The sequence below is a fragment of the Lycorma delicatula genome, chromosome 1, assembly GCF_047948215.1.
Source record: "Lycorma delicatula isolate Av1 chromosome 1, ASM4794821v1, whole genome shotgun sequence".
NCBI lineage: Eukaryota > Metazoa > Arthropoda > Insecta > Hemiptera > Fulgoridae > Lycorma > Lycorma delicatula.
In genome coordinates, this window is record NC_134455.1 from 102,831,128 (window position 1) to 102,854,731 (window position 23,604).

At 29.2% G+C, this 23,604-nt stretch overlaps 1 protein-coding gene across 7 annotated transcripts in view; it reads right to left on the reverse strand.

Annotated features, from left to right (window-relative positions):
- Positions 1 to 23,604, reverse strand: part of Oga (O-GlcNAcase) — a 102,682-nt gene that overhangs the window by 15,293 nt on the left and 63,785 nt on the right. For 6 of the 7 annotated variants that reach the window (XR_012755436.1, XM_075358545.1, XM_075358536.1 and 3 more), the window contains exons 11-13: positions 11,932 to 11,985; positions 1,426 to 1,511; positions 865 to 1,061 (exon numbers count right to left, since the gene is read on the reverse strand). Coding sequence is in view for 6 of the 7 variants with exons in the window: in XM_075358545.1 (XP_075214660.1) it covers positions 865 to 1,061; positions 1,426 to 1,511; positions 11,932 to 11,985 (337 nt within the window). In the remaining variant the exon portion in view is untranslated. The remainder of the gene's footprint in view (positions 1 to 864; positions 1,062 to 1,425; positions 1,512 to 11,931; positions 11,986 to 23,604) is intronic. The other variant, XM_075358554.1, reaches the window with a different exon arrangement.

Sequence of the window (23,604 nt, forward strand, 5' to 3'; positions counted from 1 at the left end):
CAATGAAAACATCCTGAGCTGTATCTTAGCACCATACCATAAATGCAATGCTCATTTTTAGCTTGAAAAACAATGAATATGTAACACGCTCTTCATATGGTGTGGGCTTATACGGTTAAGACTTTTTCCTGTTCCTTTACCTCACAAGTTGGAGCTGTGGGGCCAGCAATTTGACTCCTCAATGACCATACTGAAGATGATGTCAAAAGATGGTTCAGCACACCTACTAGGATCTGCAGATATGTTGGGCCAAGTGCATTTGGATTGATGGGGGACCATTTCAAAAAAAAAGAAAAGACTATAAAGTTAGAATCTACCTAAAATAGCTGGAGAGTTTAACCCTTCGGCAATACATTGCTGAAACATTTTGCCTTTCATAAGCATTAAAAATATTATGCCATTGTTTGTAGATAACTTGGTGATAATCACAGAGTGATCAGACACAATTTAAATTACTGTATTTCAATTTGTATTACTGTATTAAATTATAGTAGATTTCCAGTCTTAATGACTACATGTTAGAGCTTGTCAAGTATACTGAATAACATTTTGAAAAAACTGAGGTATTTTGTAATTTAGTACATTATTATTTTATTATAACTCCATTTTGGATGTGTATAGAAGCAATAACACAGTACATTACTTGTAATGTACAAATATAAAAAAACCCCATTACATTAAAAGAAAATTGAACTTCCATAAGTATAAAATAATGACTATTCAGTAATAACTGATTCTGATTAATTGCAAAGCATTTGCTGAAAATATTTGCCAGTGCTTGTGGAGAACTTTATGATGAGACACAATTTTAATTGACAGGGCATGCAGCAGTAATTATAAAACGGATAGAAAGAAATATCTTACCTATCTGATGGAAGATCAGGATGATCAGAAAATACATGTGATCCATCATTTCCTTCCAGACAAGTGTTCCTACAAACCATACTCAATGCAGGTTCATCCTCTAATAGAAATGGTCTGACAGTATAGATCTTACTTGTTGGTACGTCTGGTGCCTTATAGACGAACAAATCTGATCCTGAATCAACTGGTATTAGACGCTGCAAAAAAAAACCTTGCATATTTATGAAATTGGAATTATTTTTTACATATTTAAAAAAAAACTGAATTTAAGTAAAAAACTTAATAATATTAAAGAAATTTTTTTTATATAGTGTCAACAGTTCATTTATATATGCGAAAGAAATTGTGTACTACATCAGTATTGTAAAGATTACTGGTTTACCAGCCCACAAATATGTACGACTAAAAATATTAACTTTCAGTTTTATATTGTTCTGTTGATGATAAAAATAAGAATTCTATAGTTACTTAAAAAAAGTCAGAAATTATTAATTTGTTAGTTGCCTTAATCAATATATAAGTGCAGTTCTTGAATAAATTTGGAAAAAAACTATAATTCACCTGTAAATCAGCTGTCAATCCTCCTCTGAAAACCCATGGCTCCTGCTCACCTGACATAAAGCTTTCTTTCCAACCTTTGGAAAACCCTAAAGAATAAAATAAAAATCACTGCAGATAAATTACATCTGCATTAAAAGACAATGGTAAATTAAAAAATAATAAATCCTAATTCATTTTACACTCAATGCTGCAATAATTCTTAGAAGGGCAAATTTAATTTTCTTATTAATGTTTTATAACAATTAGTGTTACGTCACCTCTTTTAAAAATGAATTTGTATTAAAATCACAAAACCATTTATCATACAATTCTACATGTATTCATTCACTGAAATATTTTATTGAATAAGAAAGTTAATAACTGACATTATGCAATGTAAGCATAACTACAATGATATGTTACTGAAGATGACACTTATGCTTCAATTACTGCCTCTTTCTAAAAACCTGTAGTTGAAAATCTGCAATTACTTTTGTGTATCAAATATCTCTGGATAATTTTTTAAATTGCCTTATGCCTTTTTTATAGCACAGACGCATTATGTAAAAGAATTTCTTGGAAAGAGTAACATCACCGATCCTTAGAAGAGAAAAAAAAATTTATATAGTAAGAATAAATATTTTAATCACTGCATATTAATTTTTAATTACTGCATTTAAACACTGTAGTTTAATTTTCTGACTACTTAGTTTATATGTGTACATTTCCGGGAATATGATCATGCATTTTTTGAAAATTTTTTAAGTGGCAGATTTTGATTTCTTTCCCTTGAATGTTGGCGATTATGAATGAACATAGGTTAATTTAACATATTTTTTTGAATTCTGTTCCGGAGTTTATATAGCTGTAGGTAAGTGGCACTTACCACCTATTCTAGATATTTTATTGTATGGAGTTATTCAGTGTACTGTTGTTTAACAAGTACATGAGAAGCCATGTAGTATATGTAAAAAAAACTGCAAGATTATGCTGCATGGGATAATTAGATGTTTATGAATAAATGTATCAAATATATGTTAAGACATTTGCTACCGAAGTAGACTTTCTACTAAAAGATACCAATTTGACTGTTGTAGATTACCATATAACTTTACAAAATGTGTCCTAGCACAACTGCACTCCTCCTCTGGTTTCTTAGTCATTAGTTCTCTAGGTCATTAGTCATTTTAAAGACATATGCAGTAAAAACTTTATTAATTTCTTATCTGCTATATTTTCTATTACAGAAAAGTAACTGAGGCAGAAATTAAAAAAAGAAATGATTAACATACAAGATAAACGCTATTTGTTTATATATTTATTTATATGTTTAGATTTTTTACATTAGTAAAAAACAAATTAATAGATAAAAATCAATATAAAATTCAACTACTCTCTTTAATTAGTCTTATTATTGATACATTTAGAATAATTAATTTATTTCATTTCAATATTATATCTTGGATGTGCTCTTCACATATTAAGTGAAAAATGCCAGACCCAAGATGGGAACTGAATTGAAGCCAGCTAGCTGTTATACCTGTCGGTGGCTTTTTTTTCACTATTCAGATACATTGATAAAAATTTTTACTAAAAATATAATTACTGTAATATAAATAAAAACTGTTATTCTTGCTTATAAACAATACTTTTTGAAATTTATAAACTTACAAAATAAAAGTTGATTTCATTTATATTATATTTTTTCTAGATTCATTATTTGTTATTTAGTTTCACGTAATTGTTAGTTACAAATTAAATACACTTTATAAAAATTACTAGTTTAAAGTCTCAATGTAAAATGTGATAAGTAAAATTATTTTATACAGTAATTGTGAAATATACTTAGTGATAAGTACAATATATGAGAATAAATAAAGATATTGCTGTTATGTGCTGCTATCTGCAGCAGTATAGGTATATACGTTCATATAACAAATTAATAGAAATAAAATGAATATAACTTTCCTTTTCAAACTAGTAACTAATCTGAAATGATAAAGTTATTTCATGCGTTTTATGTGGAAATAATTGCAGATTACATATGTCAAATATACATTTTTTCTGTTCCCAAAAAGATGTAGTAGTAATGCAAACGTAAATGTCATCTTTAGTGGTGCATGAAAAATGACAAAATGTTTTATTGTCTAATATATCCAACACCATAAATTGCACACATATGGTATTGATAATTAGATATATATTCTGTTATGTGACATAAATGCAGTGAAATCAAAATGTTAAGACTTTAAAAGATTATTTGAAGTTTCAAGTACCTTTTCCAACATCTGCAATAAAAAGCTTAACACTATTAACAAAAATTGCAATAGTTAACGATGTAAAGTAATGACTAAAATTCTAATGGAACGTTCAAATAGAATTTTTTATTTAATTATTGACCTATTGTAAGGAATTTGACTACTGAAAAGAAGAATTAGATGACTACACCATTGACATTCGGGTAATAAAATCAGAATATGATGAACGAAAGTTAAATTTTTCAAAATGCAAAATTGTATCAACAGAAGGGAGAAGAGCAATTCACAATGTTAACAAAAGAAAGCTAATCAATAAAAAAAAAATAATTATCAAGCAGTTTCATTTAACTTACCTCTTGATCAAAATTTTATAACAAGGGAATTAGAACGTAAGTTATTTTTATCTTTATATGTAGATTCCTTTGATTTAGCAAAGAGCTGAAGCAGCTATGAGAACAAATAACTTTTACATTTTTTCAATGCTGTTAAAATGTTGCATTTGACTCAGGAGTGCCTATGAAGTAAGACCTGTTAATAATTAAAAACCAGACATGGGAAGCCAGCTGAAATTCATTGCCAAATATATTAATTATACAGTCAAATTGCCATAACTGATAGTATGAAAATATATCAGACAGTTCAATGAAGTTAATGAGGAAGTGGATAATGCTGTAACATAGGTGTCTGAAAGACAACATGCACTGAGTCTCGAATATACTGAGTCACATGATTAAGAACAGAACATATGGCATGCTTAATTATGGTGTACATAAGATATTTCCAGTCAGCATTACAATGACAATTACAAGATCAATACCTATGCTAAACTTGTTATTTTCACAGGTGCCTCTGGAAGGATGGAAACTGTAGAAAAAATAGTTTTTGGGAAATGAAGTAAAAAGAAACTGAACAGTCTAATGCAGAACAGACATAGTATATATGAATGGAATTAGAAAATTCTTTCTCAAGAAGTTACAAAGAATAATTTAATATTAGATCATTGTTAATAGGAGTTTCAATGCTAGTTTTGATCTTAGCACATATGCTTGAAGAAATGTATTGCACAGAGTATATATGCTAGGATGCATGCAGCAATTGATTTAACTGTCTGTTACTTAAACATTCAGAATTAAGATTAACATTGAATTGTTGAAATGCTTAAGATAAATTTACACAATTGATTTTCATCTGAATTCACACTTCAACAGCTATTAAAAAAAATAATCTGTGAAACTAACTGATGAAGTAAAATGGTTATTTCTGAAATTTACTAAAATGCATGAGAACGTTCACCATACTAAAAATGTATATATATATGTAAGTAAACATCAATTTTAAATAAAAAACAAACATTCGAATTATATAGTACACATGGAAACGATCAGAGAACTGATAATCATTGCAAAACATAACTCAGAAGATAATTCATACTTATGATTGCCCATAGAAAGCATAATGTGGTTTTAAGGTTTAATTCTTATGATGAATTATTGCTTGGATCACAGCTAGCAATGTTACTTACATTATTCAAAGACCCAAAAGCCCTCTGCAGACTTTCATTACAACCATAGTGAATTAATGATATTTAAACATACAGCAATAATCTGTTTAAAAAAAATAACAAAATAATTTTTAATCTTACCGACAATGTTTTACAAGGTACTAAAATGGCCTTTTACCGTCACATAAGATGCAACAAAAACATTTCATTCAAACTAGGTAAATCAACCATAAATACATCCTGGAGTATGCTGTAAAATTTAAACAAATCATACAATAATTTCAACAGGGTCATGGATGAGAAATTATATTGTATCTGTTTCAAACTAATGGTTCTAAATCTGGAACAATTCAAGAAATAAATGTTTATGAAGTAAAAATATGCCAATGGTGGAAGCAATATTTGTAAATCTACTCCTATATTTCACAAAAATTGACGTAAAGGATGCAATTTTTCATTGAATGTACAACTGCTGATTTCTGCACAATAATTTGGACAGGAAAAACTGTGGACTGTAAACTGTTGAAAGAAAAAACTTTCTGTACACAGATTTTAGTGGCTATTGATAACAGAGATAAATGGCACTAAAGTATAATAATCATGTTAAATATTATGATTTTTCCTAAGCTGTTAATGGTAGAGAATGCTTACGTTTTCTCTTTCTGCATAATTAAAAAAAGGTTTTGCAGTTTTAAAAGTATATACACATAGCAATGAATTAAATATGATTAATTACTACTGAGTAATAAACATTAATACAATTTATATTATGCATATAAATGTATATATTTTGTCATGTTGTATAAACTCTGTCAGTGCACCAAGACTGTTTTACACCTCACTATGTACATACTGCTACAAAACATGGTAATTTATTCAGAAAACAATCATTTTAAAAAAAGAGAGAAGAAAATTAATTCTCTTATTGTTGACACTGCTTAGCTTAGGAAAAATGAATCATATTTAATTTAATGATTCAGCGATCGATAGATAGAAAGATAGATGATTAGAGAGAGAGAGAGTGTGTTATAATGAAAAACATTATAGAACTTCTAGTTCATAAAAAAAAATAAAATGAATTCATTAAAGAGATTATACTAGAATGTGAAAATTATTACCCACTCTAATATTGATTACTGCTACTAATTCTGCTAATACTAATTACTGCTACCAATTTCTGCTTATAACTCCACAGCAATAAAAAATTCATTATTTCACAAACATTTTTATATAAAATGTAATTCATTTAATGCCAATTTAAATGAGACAAGAACTGACTCAAAACTTCCAATTTCTTAATCATAAAAAGAAAAATATGAGAACTTTATAACCAAAAGAATACTATTCACTACACACAAATATCAAGGAGTGACATTAATTATAACCATATGATGGGTATAATTTGAATAATGAATTCAATTATAACATTTGAATAGTGATGATGTATTAACAGTTGACAGGAATTAATTTAACTGTACGTTCTATGAAAATAACATGTAGAAAATAGGTAATTAAATAATTTAATAGTTGATAAATATTAAAACTAATGTACAAAAAATTCATGCCATAAAAATGAACAGGTAATAAATCTACCATCAAAATGTAATGAAATTACTTCGCAACTGCCAAAGTACTGACACTTCAAACGGGCACTGCAGTTTTTAATTTACATAAGTCATGAATCTGAACAAATTTCTAAAATTCTAACAACAAATTAATATCAGTAACAAGTTAGACACAGCATAAAAACTGGTTTAAAATATTCGTTTATAGCCCAACTAAATGTTGGCCACTGCAGAGAGATTTCAAATGAGAAAAAGTAAAGCATGAAGAACCTAATTAATATTTTCTAGGATAAAGGAAATAAGATTTCACTGTACTTCACATCACAGAACTAAAATTATACAATTATTTCAAATTTTAAAGCACCTACATATATCAAGCAACATAGACTTAAAACTTGCAGCAAATCCAGTAATATTATTCAAAAGAAAGCACATGAATTCATATACAGAATCCATAATAGACATAATATCAAGTTCTGAAACTTTTAAACATACGTACACACACACGAAACAGTAAATTTAAGTTAAGCAGTTGTTCTTTATATGAAAAGCACCACAATTAATACAGAAAGAAAATTATGATATTAATGATGGCAAATAAAACATAAAAATATAACATTTCATAGGCGGAATACATATAGTTAATTTACATTTTAACTTAGCAAGAGTTTCGTAAAGAAATTTTAAATGGGAAAAAATTGTTTATTATCCAATAATCTATATAATGAGATTAAGAACATTGCAACAATGAGATTTAAAATTAAGATTAAAACTTTATACAGTACTATGTCTCTTTTGCTTTAGTTCTTTACTTTTCTGTCAACTGTCCTTTCAAGTATGTATGTCGTGAAAAACTGCAACCATTCAATCTGAATTTGAAAAATTGCATAACTATTTTTAATAACTAGAAATTAATAAAATACTTTGTCATTAATATTTAGTCCTATCAATAGACTCCAAGGTAGTCACTTGACATAAGACTTGAAGAAAAATTTCATAATGTGTACAAATTGTTATAAATGCATGGTATGCAATTAATACAAAGGAACTTTGTTGTATTTACAGCTAACATTATTTCTACTGCAGTAACCTAGTTTATCTTCTTAAGAAAATATATTATTGTCATGTTTATGAAATAATAAAATACATTTTATATTTTCTTGACTTTTAAAATTATACAACATTCAAACTATTTATATAAAGTAGAAATTATTACAAACTCATTAAAGAATTCTGAACATATAGCTGTTAATTTTACAGCCAAGATCGATGATTAATTTTTATTTTAATATAATTCATTACATACTACCTGTTCAGTGTTTCCTAAACATCAATTTAAAATTAAAAATACGAGAAGCAGTCTCAAGTAAGCATTACAACCTCTGTCAATAACTTATCGATTTATCTCATTAATTTTTTTTATAAAATCTTTCACATTACTATTATTATCAACTAACACTTATTTTAATGATATGAAAACAAATCTCAGTTCACCTAAGAATAACATTCATACATAATTTTTTTTAGATATTCATAAAAGATGAAAATAATTTTTATTATCATTCCCTCATGACTTTTTAAAAAAAATTTAGCTAAATTTTTTATTTTAATGGCAAAGAAAGTTGTAAAAAAAAAAATCAATTATCAATATAACTGACAGAAATTTACAACTAAGCATGCCATTCAACTGGGTAAGAAGAATAAAATAAAGTGAAATCAAAAGTGCCAGGACTAAACTAATGATGAATAAAGAGACCTAAGAGTTAATGGATCAACTAAAGAAGAAATAAACACATTCTTGAATTAGCATGGTGAACAAAATTACATGAATATTTACAATCATATTCAAATGGATCATTTCCCATTTCAATATGGCAAAGTCTCAGCAGTAAACAAATAGTATGAGTTGATTCTAACTTTGCAAAGTCAAGAACACACTTAATATTACAATCTTCAGCAGAGTGAGCAAATAAAGCAATAAGCTGGATGAGATGATGTATTTTAAATAGAGATGGTGCTTACTTAAAGATAATCACAGGTTACAGCAATCTTCTATGACCTATACACCTGAAAGCATCTAAAAAATTTGAATTTTATATAAGGATCATAGATACCATCAAGGAAGTTGCTGACATTATGATAATGTCATCTGCACAAAAACTCTGGCTCAAAAAATTTAATCTGAGGCATAAGGAAAACTGGTGTTCTCAATGTATTGTGACTAAGATGTGCTAAATACAATAGTAATTACTGCTTCTTTGATAATATCAGGGAATTCTGATGTGTGATTTTTTCCTCTTTCCCAAAATAATAATAACTCAACCTGAAGGGTAGCTGTTTTGATAAAATGAAAGATATTCGATTCTGTGTGAATCACAGATTAAGCTTGGCATATTTGGAGAATATGACTTTCCAGCAGAATTCAATAGCAGCAGAGGAAATGGTAAGCGAATTAAAAGGAAAACAAACCATGTTTTTTATGTCTAAAGGTCTAGTTGCAAACCATTTTAATCAGATCAATGATGATCACTGCTGAAAGTAACAATGCAGAATATATACAGGGCGACAGATCTGACAACTATTTAAACAAATATTTTATGAAGACCAACCACTATGATCACCAGTAATTTGTAAGACAAACTGATGTGCTAAGATGATGTACTATGTGTGCTTAAGTAACGACTAGTTCTAATGTTAATTATCCTACAGTTTTTAAGATTACTCTATAATTAAGCAAGAATAAGAAACATCCTCGTACAATTTTTTCAATTACGCTATTTATATACACAATAAAAAATAAATAAATAACTTTTTTCATAAATTTTCCCCATGGATTTTTTTGCAGCCACCATTATGTATTGCTTCAGAGGATGAGATGAAATTGTAATATAGCATGTGAAGATGCCATGCCTGACTGGGATTCAAACCTGCGATCTCCAGATAAAAGGCCGAGATGCAACCACTTGTGCTACGGAGGCCAGCTCTCAGGGATGTTTAAGAACAACAAAAGTAAATTAAGGGTAAAATTCCAATAGCTGGTCATATTTAATAGGCTAGTTACTATAGATTTCTAAATAAAAAATGCAGAATGCAGTTTCATACTGCATGCTGTTGATGCTATTATAAACTTTAAAGAAAAAAATTATGTTTGAGTTTATAAATTTATCTTCAGGTGAGATCATTGAGATTTGTTTTTTTAAGCTAATCAGTTAATAATTGTAACTGAAAGAAGTCAATTATTGAATTGATTAAAATTATGGAAAACATGAAAACCCAAAACTACTGTGTTTACTAGTAATTTCATTTAGTTACATAAAAAATGATAATTTTTAAAATTAAGCTGTTATGGGTTTATTTCATTACCAATTTAACTTAGAAGAATATCAGAAAGACCAGAGTTGTAAAGCTAATTGAACTGCATTCTGCGATGGACTTCCTTGTGCTGTCCCACCATGGAATTCTGTAAGACATCTGAAACAAGCAGCTGAAACCGCAGCGCATATATAAGCAGCCGGAAAATTTCGCAAAAAAACTTCCCATCCAAAAAATAAATGCACGATTTAAAATTTCGCCCTAACACTAAAAACTCACGCTGTGCAATACACGACAATTTCGCTCAAAAGAAACAACAAAAATAGGAAGGTCTGTCAAAAATAACATAGCATACGTATTGTCAAAAAGAAAAGAAAAAAAAATTTAACTCATAAAAACATTTAGAATTTTAAAATTATTGCTATGTTACATTAGCCAGGCTTTCCTTTTTTTGCTTACAGATACAAAAAAAAAAACTCATATTACTCTGCAAACCTGAAAACAGAATAGAAAAGAAATCACGCTTGATGCTCCAAGAAGGAGGACCTCTGCAACAGGAAATCAAACAATATTACGCAGCACACTGACACAGACAGTAAACGAACCCGATAATAACCATCTTCTCAACTCAAGGCGTTTAGTTAGAAATCTACCAAATAAAATTATCATTGAACTGTTACTTACAATTCAAGAAATGCGAATTAAAAATATAAAAATATTTATTAAGAAAAAAAAAGTTAAGTATAAATTAAATTATTACAGAAATTATAGAGGGGAAACATAAACACAACAAAAGAATTTAAACATTTGAAAAATCACATCAGAACTGAACTGGAACACAAAATATTTAAAAATGAAAAATTTGATTTAATTAAACACATTTAACTAATTTAATTTAAGAAAACATTTTTAATTAAATACTTTAATTAAACTATTTGAACTAAAACTGTTAACAACTCTGTGAAGAAACAGAATTTAAATAAAATAGATTATCGGCACCACTGTAACTTACATTTTACAGAAAAATTTAAAACAAATTAAGTAATAATAAGAATAGTTGTAGTAACAATTGTTCAGATTTAATATGACTGATGCAGTAATAATTTGCATCACTGCATTAAGAAAATAATAATTATGCAGGAAAAAATTAGATAAATATCTTAACATGGAAAGATATTAAAGTAAAAACTAAGAAACTTGTAATTTATTCAGTGGCAGGAATGTTTACATGATAAAAGTGCATAAAAATTAATAAAAATGGTACAAAATGCCTTCAATTAAGAAAATGAAGCGCAGCAACAGCACATTACGCATCGCACAATGCACACGAACCCTACCCGTCACACGTCATGTTCTGGATGTTAAAAAGAAAAAAATTGTGTTAGTATAACGAATGCTAGCTTGTTTCAATGTACATTGGTGAATTCCAATCAACACAATCAATTATAAAATGAAAACAATAAAAGAAAATTTTAAATTGTTAATAAAACTTATAATTTTTTTTTAATTTGTTATAATTTATTAATAATTAAATTAAAAATTTGGCAAGTTCTAATGAATATTAATAACATATGTAACAAAATTTTACAAGTTTATAGAATTATATATAAACTATACAAGATTAGTCCAAAAAATCAGCACCAAAAGCTAAAACCTCTGCTTTATCAAACCCATAATTTAGAAAAGAATTCACAACTCTTATTAAAGTATGTTTTTATAAGGAACAAGTTAGTTAAGATATTCAAGATTCTAATTTCATAAAAATTATTTCAGGTAGCCAGCACAAGGACTCCAATATGAACAGCACGCCTAACACGAATTCCCATACGGATGTGAAGTAGATTAGCAAATGTATTTCTACTTAGTGAACAAGTACAACAGAACTGCGTACAGGTATAGTTGCCCGTGGTGTAGCTGCTGACGATCTGTGGGAAATGTCCGCTGGCTGGCAAAGAAACAGAGAAAAGATTAGAGTTTGTGTGTAAGCAAAAAATAAAAAAAAAAATAAATAAATGTCACAAGAATACATCAGACAGATCTACTGCAATCTACAACAAAAAAATACTATTAGTTATGTCTTCAACAGGAAATAAATTCTACTCCATGATCACAAGTTACTGAAAAACAAAAAGGTAGTATTATTTTAAAGACACTGACATTTAAGTCCCCTTGATAAAATCACTTTTTTATAATATTTATACTCTATATATAATATACATATGTATTTATCCAAATTTTTGTAACACAAATACTATATACAATTTCACAAGTAGTAAAAGCACTATTATCACAGTAAAAAACTCTGTACCATAATGAATTTTTACTTCAATAAAAAATGATGCGGAGATTGTAACAATTCATTTTTCAATAATCTAATTAAATAAATTAATACATAAGAAATCTTTATATATGTAACTAAAATCCACAAATAAAACCACTCACAAGTTATAAATATACAGACAAATTATACATCTGTCTAAAGTCAGTGCTTATATAAACAATTCATTAAAAATGAAGCTAAAAGTAGCTGTGCAGCACTAAATGTTTCAAAATACATATCGGTACATTCTATTAGCAGACAGTGATATTTTGCACCAAGTTACAGCCAGTCAGCTATTATGAATGACTTAAGACTTAATATTAAATATCATGTGAAAATCTTAAGTTTATGTTATACATAGTTTTTTTAATAATTTAAGAATATTCCTGTAACATATGAAATAATAATGAGTACAAAGGAAAGAGATACAACTTAAAATAAAATCCTGAAATAGCAGAAAATGCTAACCTTGAAAAAATTAACATTAAAAAGCTAAATGGAAACTCATATTAACACATTTATGAATCCTGTAAAAGTAGGGAGGGCTTTTCTAAGTAAATAAAAGAGCAGATTATTAATAGATTGATTAAATAAACCGCTCTTAAAAACTTAATTTTTGACTAATTAAAAACAAAAAAAAAAGAATTAATATAATTTTACTTGTAATAATAATTAATTTAAAATGAGCAAATGATCACACAAATCAAAAACTAACGACCTGATAAAAGTAAAATACAATACATCGAGAAAGATTATTCATTTAAGGCTTTTAATTACTTTGCAGTGATTCATAATGAAGAAAATAAATAAAACATTACTGTATTTTTAATACATTATATGACAAAAAGGAAAATAACTTAATCCTTTTACACACACACCCACTCTCTCTCTCTCTCTTTCAATATAGAGCATTGCTGTTTAATAATTCTTAATTAAATTAAAATCAATTAATATACTTTTGTAAAGAATTCCCATAGCTTAAAATTTTAAAAACTATATCAACTTATTAAAAATCATACCAAGTAAATCAAATGATGACTGGCTGCTACCCCCTCACAACTATTAAGTTAACAAGTCTAACAGGTATGTCTCATTGTTACCAAATCTCTATCATTCTCAACCCCTTGTGTCATATTCAATCTACATCAGCTTAATGATATTAAGTTAGCAGGTATTAGAAAAGTAGACAAAAATTATCAACATTAAATTTAAAAATAACAATCACACTTTTGGGAGTTTATATTAAAAGACAACAAGCTGAAATGCATTTTTTTTGACAAGAGGATTTTCAAGAAGAAAAAAAAAGAAAATACTTCCTGCTACAGTAAAACATTTTTGTTGATCAAGGCAGTATATGAGAGTAGGATCAATAAATTATTTCAAGGATGCCCAAAAGTTGTTTAAAAAGATCAAAATCTGACTATTTGGTATGGACTGAACAAACAATAGCACAAAAGGTGGAGGAAATACAGAGTGTCTGAACTAAAGATACCCAAAAGTAACAGTTTATATTAAGAGAATCGGTTAATATATATCAATTTTCTTTGTGGTTTATTTAACACATCAACCAAAACACTATTGGTACCACTGTTATATCATATGTAATGCAGTGTATGTATTTCTGTATACCACTCCATAGCCAGCTAAACGAATCACCATCTGCAAAATCCATCCATTCCATTCTAATGGAGTAAATTATTTGTTACTTTAATGTTGTCATTTTTATCTTGCTATTCAAACTATTTCTTTGAAAAAAGATTTATTTCTTTTCCACTTTTTAATTTATTTAATTAAAATAAGATAAGAAACATTATAATATTAAAATATATGTACACTTCTACTATAGGCTGTTACCACATACATGCCTAATTTAATATCGGTGGACAAACACGGTAATAGCTTAGATGTTAGCTGGATCACAGTATATGTTTACGCTGGTACAAGCATCACTCCCGTCGTGTAGATGACTGCGCAGTTCTCCCACCACTCAGGCTCCAATAAAAGAGCGTCCACAAGAGTGAATTCATCGTCAGCCACCACCTGGAGAAGACCAAGAAGAAGAAGAAGATGGAAGAAGACAGAAGTTCCCTGGCTGCCTCAACGTGATAACTCCCAGCGGATGCAACATCTTCACTGGAACAGTGAAGAAGCAGTGCCTGGCCTGCTGAGGGAGCCATTGGATGTGGATGTTACCTTCCCGCTCCAGCTTGCCAGACTTCAATTGTCCTGGCTGGCGAACTCAGGAGCAGGAGTCAGCCCAGCATGGGATAGCTTGGGGAGAACTGCTTCAGCTGTACTGGCGAAAGACGACAGACGCTGAACCGACACTGTGGGGCTCTGGGGGCCACCACTGTCATGCTGCAGTGGGGACCCAACTGCCACTGAGGGGAAGCACAGTCTAATTTCAATGGGCAAGCTGCAACTCCCCAACTTCGCTGGAGACCAGCTTCCAGACCCAATAGCTCTTCTCAGAGCTAACGCAAAAAATGGCCCTTTCAGGGCCACCACAAGGTCATAAATTATGAACCGTCGAAGCCATTCGATGACAATAGCCCTTCTCAGGTCTACCATAAGTTTATTAAGTGCCACATAGCGTCAAAGCGTATTTCTGTTTTTTGAATAATGATTAAAATAAAAAAAATATATCTTAATTCATTCAAGGCTAGAAACAATATGCACCAAAGTGAAATAATAGGCGCTAAATAGACGGAGAATACAGGATAGTTAAGGAAAATTTTGGGATACGTAAATTAAAATCTAATATGTGATATTAGATTATGTGTATATCATCTAACATAGATGATATACCGATTTATAGTACAAAAGGAAACGTCAATAGGTGAGTGGAATATATTGAATATTGAAGAGTTATACGGAAGAAATGAATTAGAAAATGGTGTTATAGAGGAAGAAGAAGAAGTAGTCGAAGAGAATGAAAGGGGAGAAACAATACTGAGATCTGAATTTAAAAGAGAGCATTAAAAGATTTGAATGGCAAAAAGGCTCCTGGAACAGACGGAATACCTGTAGAATTACTGTGCAGTGCAGGTGAGGAAGCGATTGATAGTTTATACAAACTGGTGTGTAATATTTATGAAAAAGGGGAAGTTCCATCAGACTTCAAAAAGTGTTACAGTCATGATACCAAAGAAAGCAGGAGCAGATATATGAAAAGAATACAGAAAAATTAGCTTAACTAGTCATGCATCAAAAATCATAACTAGAATTCTGTACAGAAGAATTGAGAGGAGAGTGAAAGAAGTGTTAGAAGAAGACCAATTTGGTTTCAGAAAAAGTATAGGGACAAGGGAAGCAATTTTAGCGCTCAGATTAATAGTAGAAGTTAGATTAAAGAAAAACAAACCAATATACTTGGCATTTATAGACCTAGAAAAAGCATTCGATAATGTAGTGGAATAAAATTTTCAGCATTTAAAAAAAAATAGGTTTCATATACAGAGATAGAAGAACAATTGCTAACATTTAGAGGAATCAAACAGCAACAGTAATAATCAAAGAACATAAGAAAGAAGTCGTAATAAAAAAGGGAGTCTGACAAGGATGTTCCCTATCTCCATTACTTTTTAATCCTTACATAGAACTTAGAACTAACAGTTATTGATGTTAAAGGACAACTTAGAACCAGAGTAACAGTACAAGGTGAAAAGATAAAGATGCTATGATTTTCTGATGATATAGTAATTCTAGCTGAGAGTAAAAAAGATTTAGAAGAAACAATGAATGGTATGGATGAAGTCCTACACAAGAACTATTGCATGAAAATAAACAAGAACACAATGAAAGTAATGAAATGTAGTAGAAACAATGAAAATGGACCACTGAATGTAAAAATAGGAACAGAAAAGAATATGGAGGTAGAAGAATTTTGTTACCTGGGAAGTAGAATTACTGAAGATGGATGAAGCAGGAGCAATATAAAATGCTGAATAGCAAAGGCAAAACGAGCCTTCAGTCAGAAATATAATTTGTTAGTCAGGAAAAGATTTTTGTAAGTATAAGTTTGGAACGTAGCTTTGTATGGAAGTGAAACTTGGATAATCGGAGTACCTGAGAAGAAAGATTATAAGCTTTTGAAATGTGGTGCTACAGGAGAATGTTAAAAATCACATGGGTAGATAAAGTGACAAATGAATAGGTATTGTGGCAAATTAATGAAGAAAGAAGCATTTGGAAAAACGTTTGGAATGTGTAAAACAAATTGTTAGGGATGTAGGTTGTAGGGGTATACTGAAATGAAACGACTAGCGCTAATCTTGGAGAGCTGCATCAAACCAGTCAAATAACTGAAGACAAAAAAAAGCACTAAAGTAGCAAAATTAAAAAAAAAAAAGCAATAACTGAGAAAAAAGAATTACAAAATATGGGGTTGTTGAATCAACTATGAAAGTGGCATATTGCAAGTGCAGAGGTTATAAGCTGATTATTGAATATGTTATATCTTACTGCAAACTGTTTAAAACTGTCTTATGCGGAAAGTGTTCATGCTATTAATAACATACAAGAGATAAAAAAGAAAAGAAAATTAAATAGCACTGAAGTAAATATTAAAATAGTAAATAGTTATGTAATTAAACAATTTAATATTATTATATTATAATATTCAATTTTACTCTGAAAAAAGTACAACTAATGCAGAACGAACCATTACTATGTAATAAGGGAAAGCAGCTCCTAAAGTTTTAATTGCAATAATCTTGATTGAATTTAAAACCTATCATTTAGAAATGTGAGCAAGGAGAAGGACCTAACTGAAACATTGTGCACAAGGAGTATTCTATTTTAATTCAAAATTTTTTGATGATATTTGGTATATATATAACTACCCACCTTATAGTGGCCATAAAATATTTTTTATATCTAAATAAAAATTTTTTCTTGAGTAATAGACAATTTTCTAACTCGCCAACAGGTAAAAAAAAAGTAATTTTTGTCACTTATTCGATGAGCTGTAGTATTATTATTTTACATTGTACAGAAAGAGCTTTTTGGAAAGAGTAAAGATGTAACTTCATATTAGTGAACTTAAAATTCATTTTGTTACATAACAAATCTTGTAATCTTTAATCAAGTTACGTTTACAAATTGTTTTCAAATTTTGGGCCCAAAATAAATAATAAAGGGCTAAGGCTAACAGGCCTGTTTATTACCATTTAACTCTTAGGTACTAGTAGTACTTATAAAAAAAAAACTGGACTGTTACAGAGTGTTCTTCATTAAATAAAATGGGCACCAAGTCATAAGATTTTGAAAATGTCATTTTTGGGGTCCAAAAACCACACGTGGGACAGGTGGCAAAAATCTGAAACGTTTATAGCAGTAAGTACTTTTTATATAATTTAAAACCATATAAAATTTATTTTGTTCCTCAAAGGGGTTGATGAATAATGAAGCCATCAAAATCGCTAAAAACACTGTCCCTTTGAGCTGTGAAGTAAAAAATTCATATGTATTTTTTCAGATAATAATGTAGGCCAACTAAACAAAGTATTTTGATATGTCTATAATGAGATATTCTCTATGCTTATATTCTACATAATTTGTTACTTAAAGTATGATTCATACACACAAACACATGTTTAACATGAAAGTGAATAGACATGCACGGACATGAATGTTTGAGTAATCCTGAATGTAACATTATAAAGAGCTTAGTCACTCTTATGATTTCAATGTGATAGCTGTATTGTTGCTAGTGTTAATACAGTGATTAGGTAATGTACACTTGTTTATAAAGTAATTTTATTAGCAGTGAACTTCTCTTTTATGCGATATCTTTTATTTTTAATTTTATTAATTAGTGAAATTTTTATTTTAGCTGTACAGAAACTGGGACAAGACAAAGTGAGTTACAACTGGTATTTTTATAATTTATACTAACTGTATTGTTGTTGTAAGTACCCTTGCATTTCATAAAAATGGATTATGAAGAGGTCAATTGACGTTCACACTAAAACCGTATGTCACAAATGATTTACAGTAGATGTTCAGTATTGCACAATATTATAAAGTTTACTGATCAAATAACATTGATATCTAAGAAGTGGATGTACTGAAACAAAAAATATCTGCACTTTTCATAAAACTTTATATTTAGATATTTTCATATTAACGGGGAAACTTGCTCTGACCCATTTAACTGTCATACTAAACCAGTTAAGAAGTCTTTTTGTGAAACATCTTTAATACTTTCAACAAGCAATTCAAATTTAAATTTAATTCCAGGCAGAACACTGTGTACAAAATGCTTTAACAAAATATAAAAATCACATGATACAGAAAGTAAACTGGAATGTCAAGATATATTTGAGCCTCAATGTGTTACAGTCAAGTCGGTGAATAAAGCTTGATCAGCACTTTGCATTTCCCCCATTAAGATTCAAAAATTATCAAGCAGCGCAAAGGAACCAATTTTAAAAAATAAAGTTACAAAAATAGCTGAATCAGTTACCAGTAAATTAACGATTTCTTTGATTTAAATACTTCTACAGAAGAAAGCAGTTTAGTACCACAAAACTGTGCTGATTTAGGTAGGGAATATGAAGAATTAATTATTAAATTAAAGGATGAATTGGAAACAGTTACATCAACCCAGGAAAAAATTAATATTTTAAATTTATTACCAAGTAGCTGGAGCATTCAAAAAATTCAAAATTGGTTAGTCAGTATTTAGCCCCCGTCAATCCAAATGAGTAATTAAAACAAGTGGAATTTTACCACAAATCAACAAAAAGAAACCCAGTCACATAATTGATACAAATGTTATTAAATATGTCCAAGATTTTTACCAGAATGATGAGCACAGCCAAATGATAACAGGGAAGAAGGAATGTGTCTCTGTACAAGCTGACAGGAACAAAATTAATATTAAAAAAAGGCTCATCTTAGATAACTTAAAAATTGTACACAGCATTCAGAGAAAAACATAATTCAAAAATTGGTTTTTCAAAATTTGCTGATTTAAGACCTAAATTTTGTGTTCTGGCTGGTGAGTCAGGTACTCACTCTGTGTGTGTGTCATCCACCAAAATGTAAAAATGAAATTTGATTATAAAATTCTCCTTTCAACCATGTTATGTGATATAGAAAATGAAATGTGCATGCTGTCACAGTGTGAAAAATGTCCAGGCACTAATGAAGTGGCCAGATTACTGCAAGAGAGCTGGGATGATTTTGATTCTGAAATTACCTTCAAACAGTGGGTTTCTGTTGACCACGGTGAAGTAGCGACTCAAATTCTTCCATTTCAAGAGTACTTAGATAAACTTACTGAAAATTTAAATAATCTAAAAAGGCATCATTTTGTTGTAAAGAAACAAGATAATTTCCTCAACATTAAAAAGGAAAACTTGTTGGAGGGTGAATGTGTTATAGTGGGAGACTTCTCTCAAAATTTTCCTTTTGTGATATAGGATGAAGTGCAGTCATATCAATGGTCAAAAACTTAAGCCACAGTACATCTATTTCTCATATACTTTAAAAAAGAAGGAAAATTACAAAGCCAAAGGTACTATGTGATTAGTGAGTACTTGAAGCACAATACTACATTGTTCTTCTGTTTCCAACAGTAAGTTATAAATAATGTAAAAATACTGTTACAAGTTAAACAATTTTTTTATTTTTCTGATGGCTCCTCAGTTCAATATAAAAAAAATTCAAAAATTTGTGCTATTATCAAGTACATTATGAAATTGCAATTGAATGGAATTTTTTGCCTCAAACCATGGAAAAGACCATGTGATGGGGTATTGGTAGAACTGTAAAAAAGACTGACTAAAGCAAACCTTCAGAGGACAGTCAACAATCAAATTGTTATATCATCTGAAAGTGCAATTATTGCAAAGACACTATTAAAAATATAACATTTATTTTCTGCTCTAGTAATGATGTTCAAGAGAGTGAAGAGTACCTTCACTCTTCCTAAGTCCCAGAAACAAGAACCTTTCACAGCTATGTTCCAACAAGTCAGAAATGTATTCTGAAAGTCCAGGCGACCTCTGAATCAGAAATATTTATGTTAGTATTGTTACACAAGGACATTAGTGTTTCTGATTGCTTTACAGGTTTATCAAAGCCAAAATGTAAATATTATGTCAGTTCCGTCCGTATACGATGACAAGTGATGGTTAGGCAAATTCATTGAAATCAAAATATATGAAAATGAAGAGGAATATCGAATACAGTTTTTCCATCTGCAGGGTGCTGGTACTTCATTCAAGAAATCATTGAGGGATAATCAAACATGTGTTCAACTAAAAAATATTTTAAAGATTCACGCCTTCAGAGCTTTTGCTATCAACTACTGGAAGAGGACACAATATTACACCAAAGATAAATGAGGACTTATCAGTTTTATTCAATAAAAAAATAGTTACGTTAGTTAATTTTGTTATAAAAGTGGAAGTTTTATTCATAACTTCCATTAGCAGGAATAAAATAAGGCAAAGTGAATTGAACAATTTGTTAATGTAATTGAATTATCATTTTGTAATTGACTATTTATTAATTATCAATTTATTTATTATAATGAGTTTAGTTGTAATTTTTATTATCTGAAAAAAATACATAACATCAGCATCTTTGGATATGTTGTTTATAGTTAGAAGGAATGGAGTTTTTGGCAGTTTTGTTGGCTTCATTACTTGCCAACTCCTTTGAATAACAAAATAGATTATATGGTTTTAAATTATATAAAAGTACTTACTACTTACTGTAAACAATTCAGGTTTTTGCCATCTATCCCACATGTGGTTTTTACACTTTAAAAATGAGACATTTTTAAAATCGTATGATTTGGCGGCAATTTTTTTTTAATGAAGGACATTTGGTAACAGTCCAATTTTTTTTTCTAAGTACTGCTAGTACCTAAGAGTTAAATGGTAAAAAACAGGCCCGTTACCCTAATCCCTTCATTATTTATTTTGGGCCGAAAATTTGAAAAAAAAACAACAATTTGTAAATGTAACTTCAGTAAAAATTACAAGATATGGTTGTAAGTTCCATCTTTACTCTTCCCCAAAAGACCTTTTTGACCCTCTGTACGATATAAAATTAGAATGCTACAGCTCATGGAAAAAGTGACGAAAATAGCTGTTTTTACCAGTTGGCGAGTTCGAAAATAATCTTTTACTTAAGAAAAACTTTTTTTTTAGATAAAATATTTTATGGCTAATATAAGGAGGGTAGTTATCATATACCAAATATCATCAAAATCAAAATTAGTGATGCACTCATCATTTGTTGAATTAAAATGGAATATCCCACAAAATATCAGAGGAGAAAATGAACACAGTGATACTGAAATTGCCCAAACTGAAAAGAAAAATATTACCCATTACCAGAAAATATAACAGCAATACTCAATATATATATATTTTTAGCTAGATAGTATAATCAATTACTCGAATGTTTCCACTAATGATAAAAACAAATCTTATAAAAGAAATTCACTGGTTTTGACAAATTTATTTATTTAAATATTCTTGTTATTTTAAAATAAACAAAACCTATTTTATATAAATAACCTACTGTTGACATTTTTTTAGATGGTTCTATTTGTTCTTTACATTGCTTCTGATTAATTAAAATTTACACAGATTGTAATAAAATTATTTAAAAAAATGAATTATAGTATTTTTATATAATAAAATTTCAATAACATAATCCAATAATAGATTCTAATAACTTCATCAACTTAAAGAAAACTCAAACTTCTAACACAGTTTGTATTGTATAAAATTATGTGTATATTTTTCATTTATCTTCAATGCTACAATTGGAAAAAAATATACAGTGAAATCTCGCTATTGAGGCAATATATATTGGTCTTAATGTGAAGACATTTCTATATTAAGCGATATATTTTACTTCAATTGCAGGAGATAAAAATCCAATTTTCTCTGAAGGGATGATGATATTTTCTGACAATCAAAGCAATTATTTTTTACTAGTAACATAATTTTTGTTTGTGGGACAAAAGTCAGATGTAGTGAATATAATAATAAAAGCAAGTTTGGTTTTGTGTAGATAACACTGATAAACAAAAAAATATTTTTTTAATGTTTCTCCAAGTGTGATACCATTTCTTGAATTGCTTTTTTATGTACATTACAGATCTGTAAATATATTTTTTTTATCACCCTTAGTTTTAAATAAATTACACTTCAAATAAAATTAAGGGAAAATATAGTTAAAATCTGTAAAATTTATTATTTTGCATGGCCATACCTGTGTTATAATGATTTCGCTGATGTTTTTCTTTTATAAATAGCCTCAGACACATCCTGAATTAATGTCCAACAGTAATCGGCTAGCATGTTAGTATTCCATTTTACTTTATAGTGGCTTTCCATCAACGAAATGTGTTGGTGGAAACATTTACTGTGTTCGTCACTTATGTTTCTGAGGTTGTCCGGGAAAAACCAGATGTGATTGGAGGAAATGTATTTTCAAAGACATATTACATCCCTTAAGCCCAAAAGTTTTGTATTTTTTCAAAGTAAATTCCAGTCTTGATCCGAACAGTTAAGCTGATTTTTTTATATTTAAATCCCTAACCAAGTCATTTAATTCACCTTGTGATATAAGATGTGGCTTATTGGAAGATAATTTAAATCAAAATCATTGTTATCTTCAGTACTGCCTGATTCTTCATTGCCGTTTTCAAAACTTACATTCACAGGTGGTCAGGAACTGGAATAATTTCACAGTGAGGTACAGGCCTGATTGCAGATTGCAATGAAGGATATTTTACAGTATGTTAAAATTTTTTAGAAATTCCAGACACACTTGTTAAACAAAAGTAACAACCAGTTATATGATTCTTTGGTTTACGCTAAACCATATGTACACCAAATGGCAAAGCCTTCCGTGTACGTTTCAGCCATCCTCTTAAATATACAGAACAATTAGAGTATACTGTATGAGAAGCCCAAGTCTTATCCTGGTCACCAATTTTACACTGGAAGTACAAATGACATACTTTTTTAATTAAAGGTGTAATGTTTTTTTCTATTTGACTTTATAGTAAACTCACCACATACATAACAAAAAGCATTCACATCATTTACACAATTTTAAGGCATTATGATACTGCACTGTAAACAAACTAAAGAAAGCAAAAAGAAAAGAAAAGTACAATACAGGAGCTTAAAATGCTAACTATACGTTGAAAAATGAAAAACCCTTCAATTAAAATTTAAAAATTTTTCAAAAATGGTGGGCGAT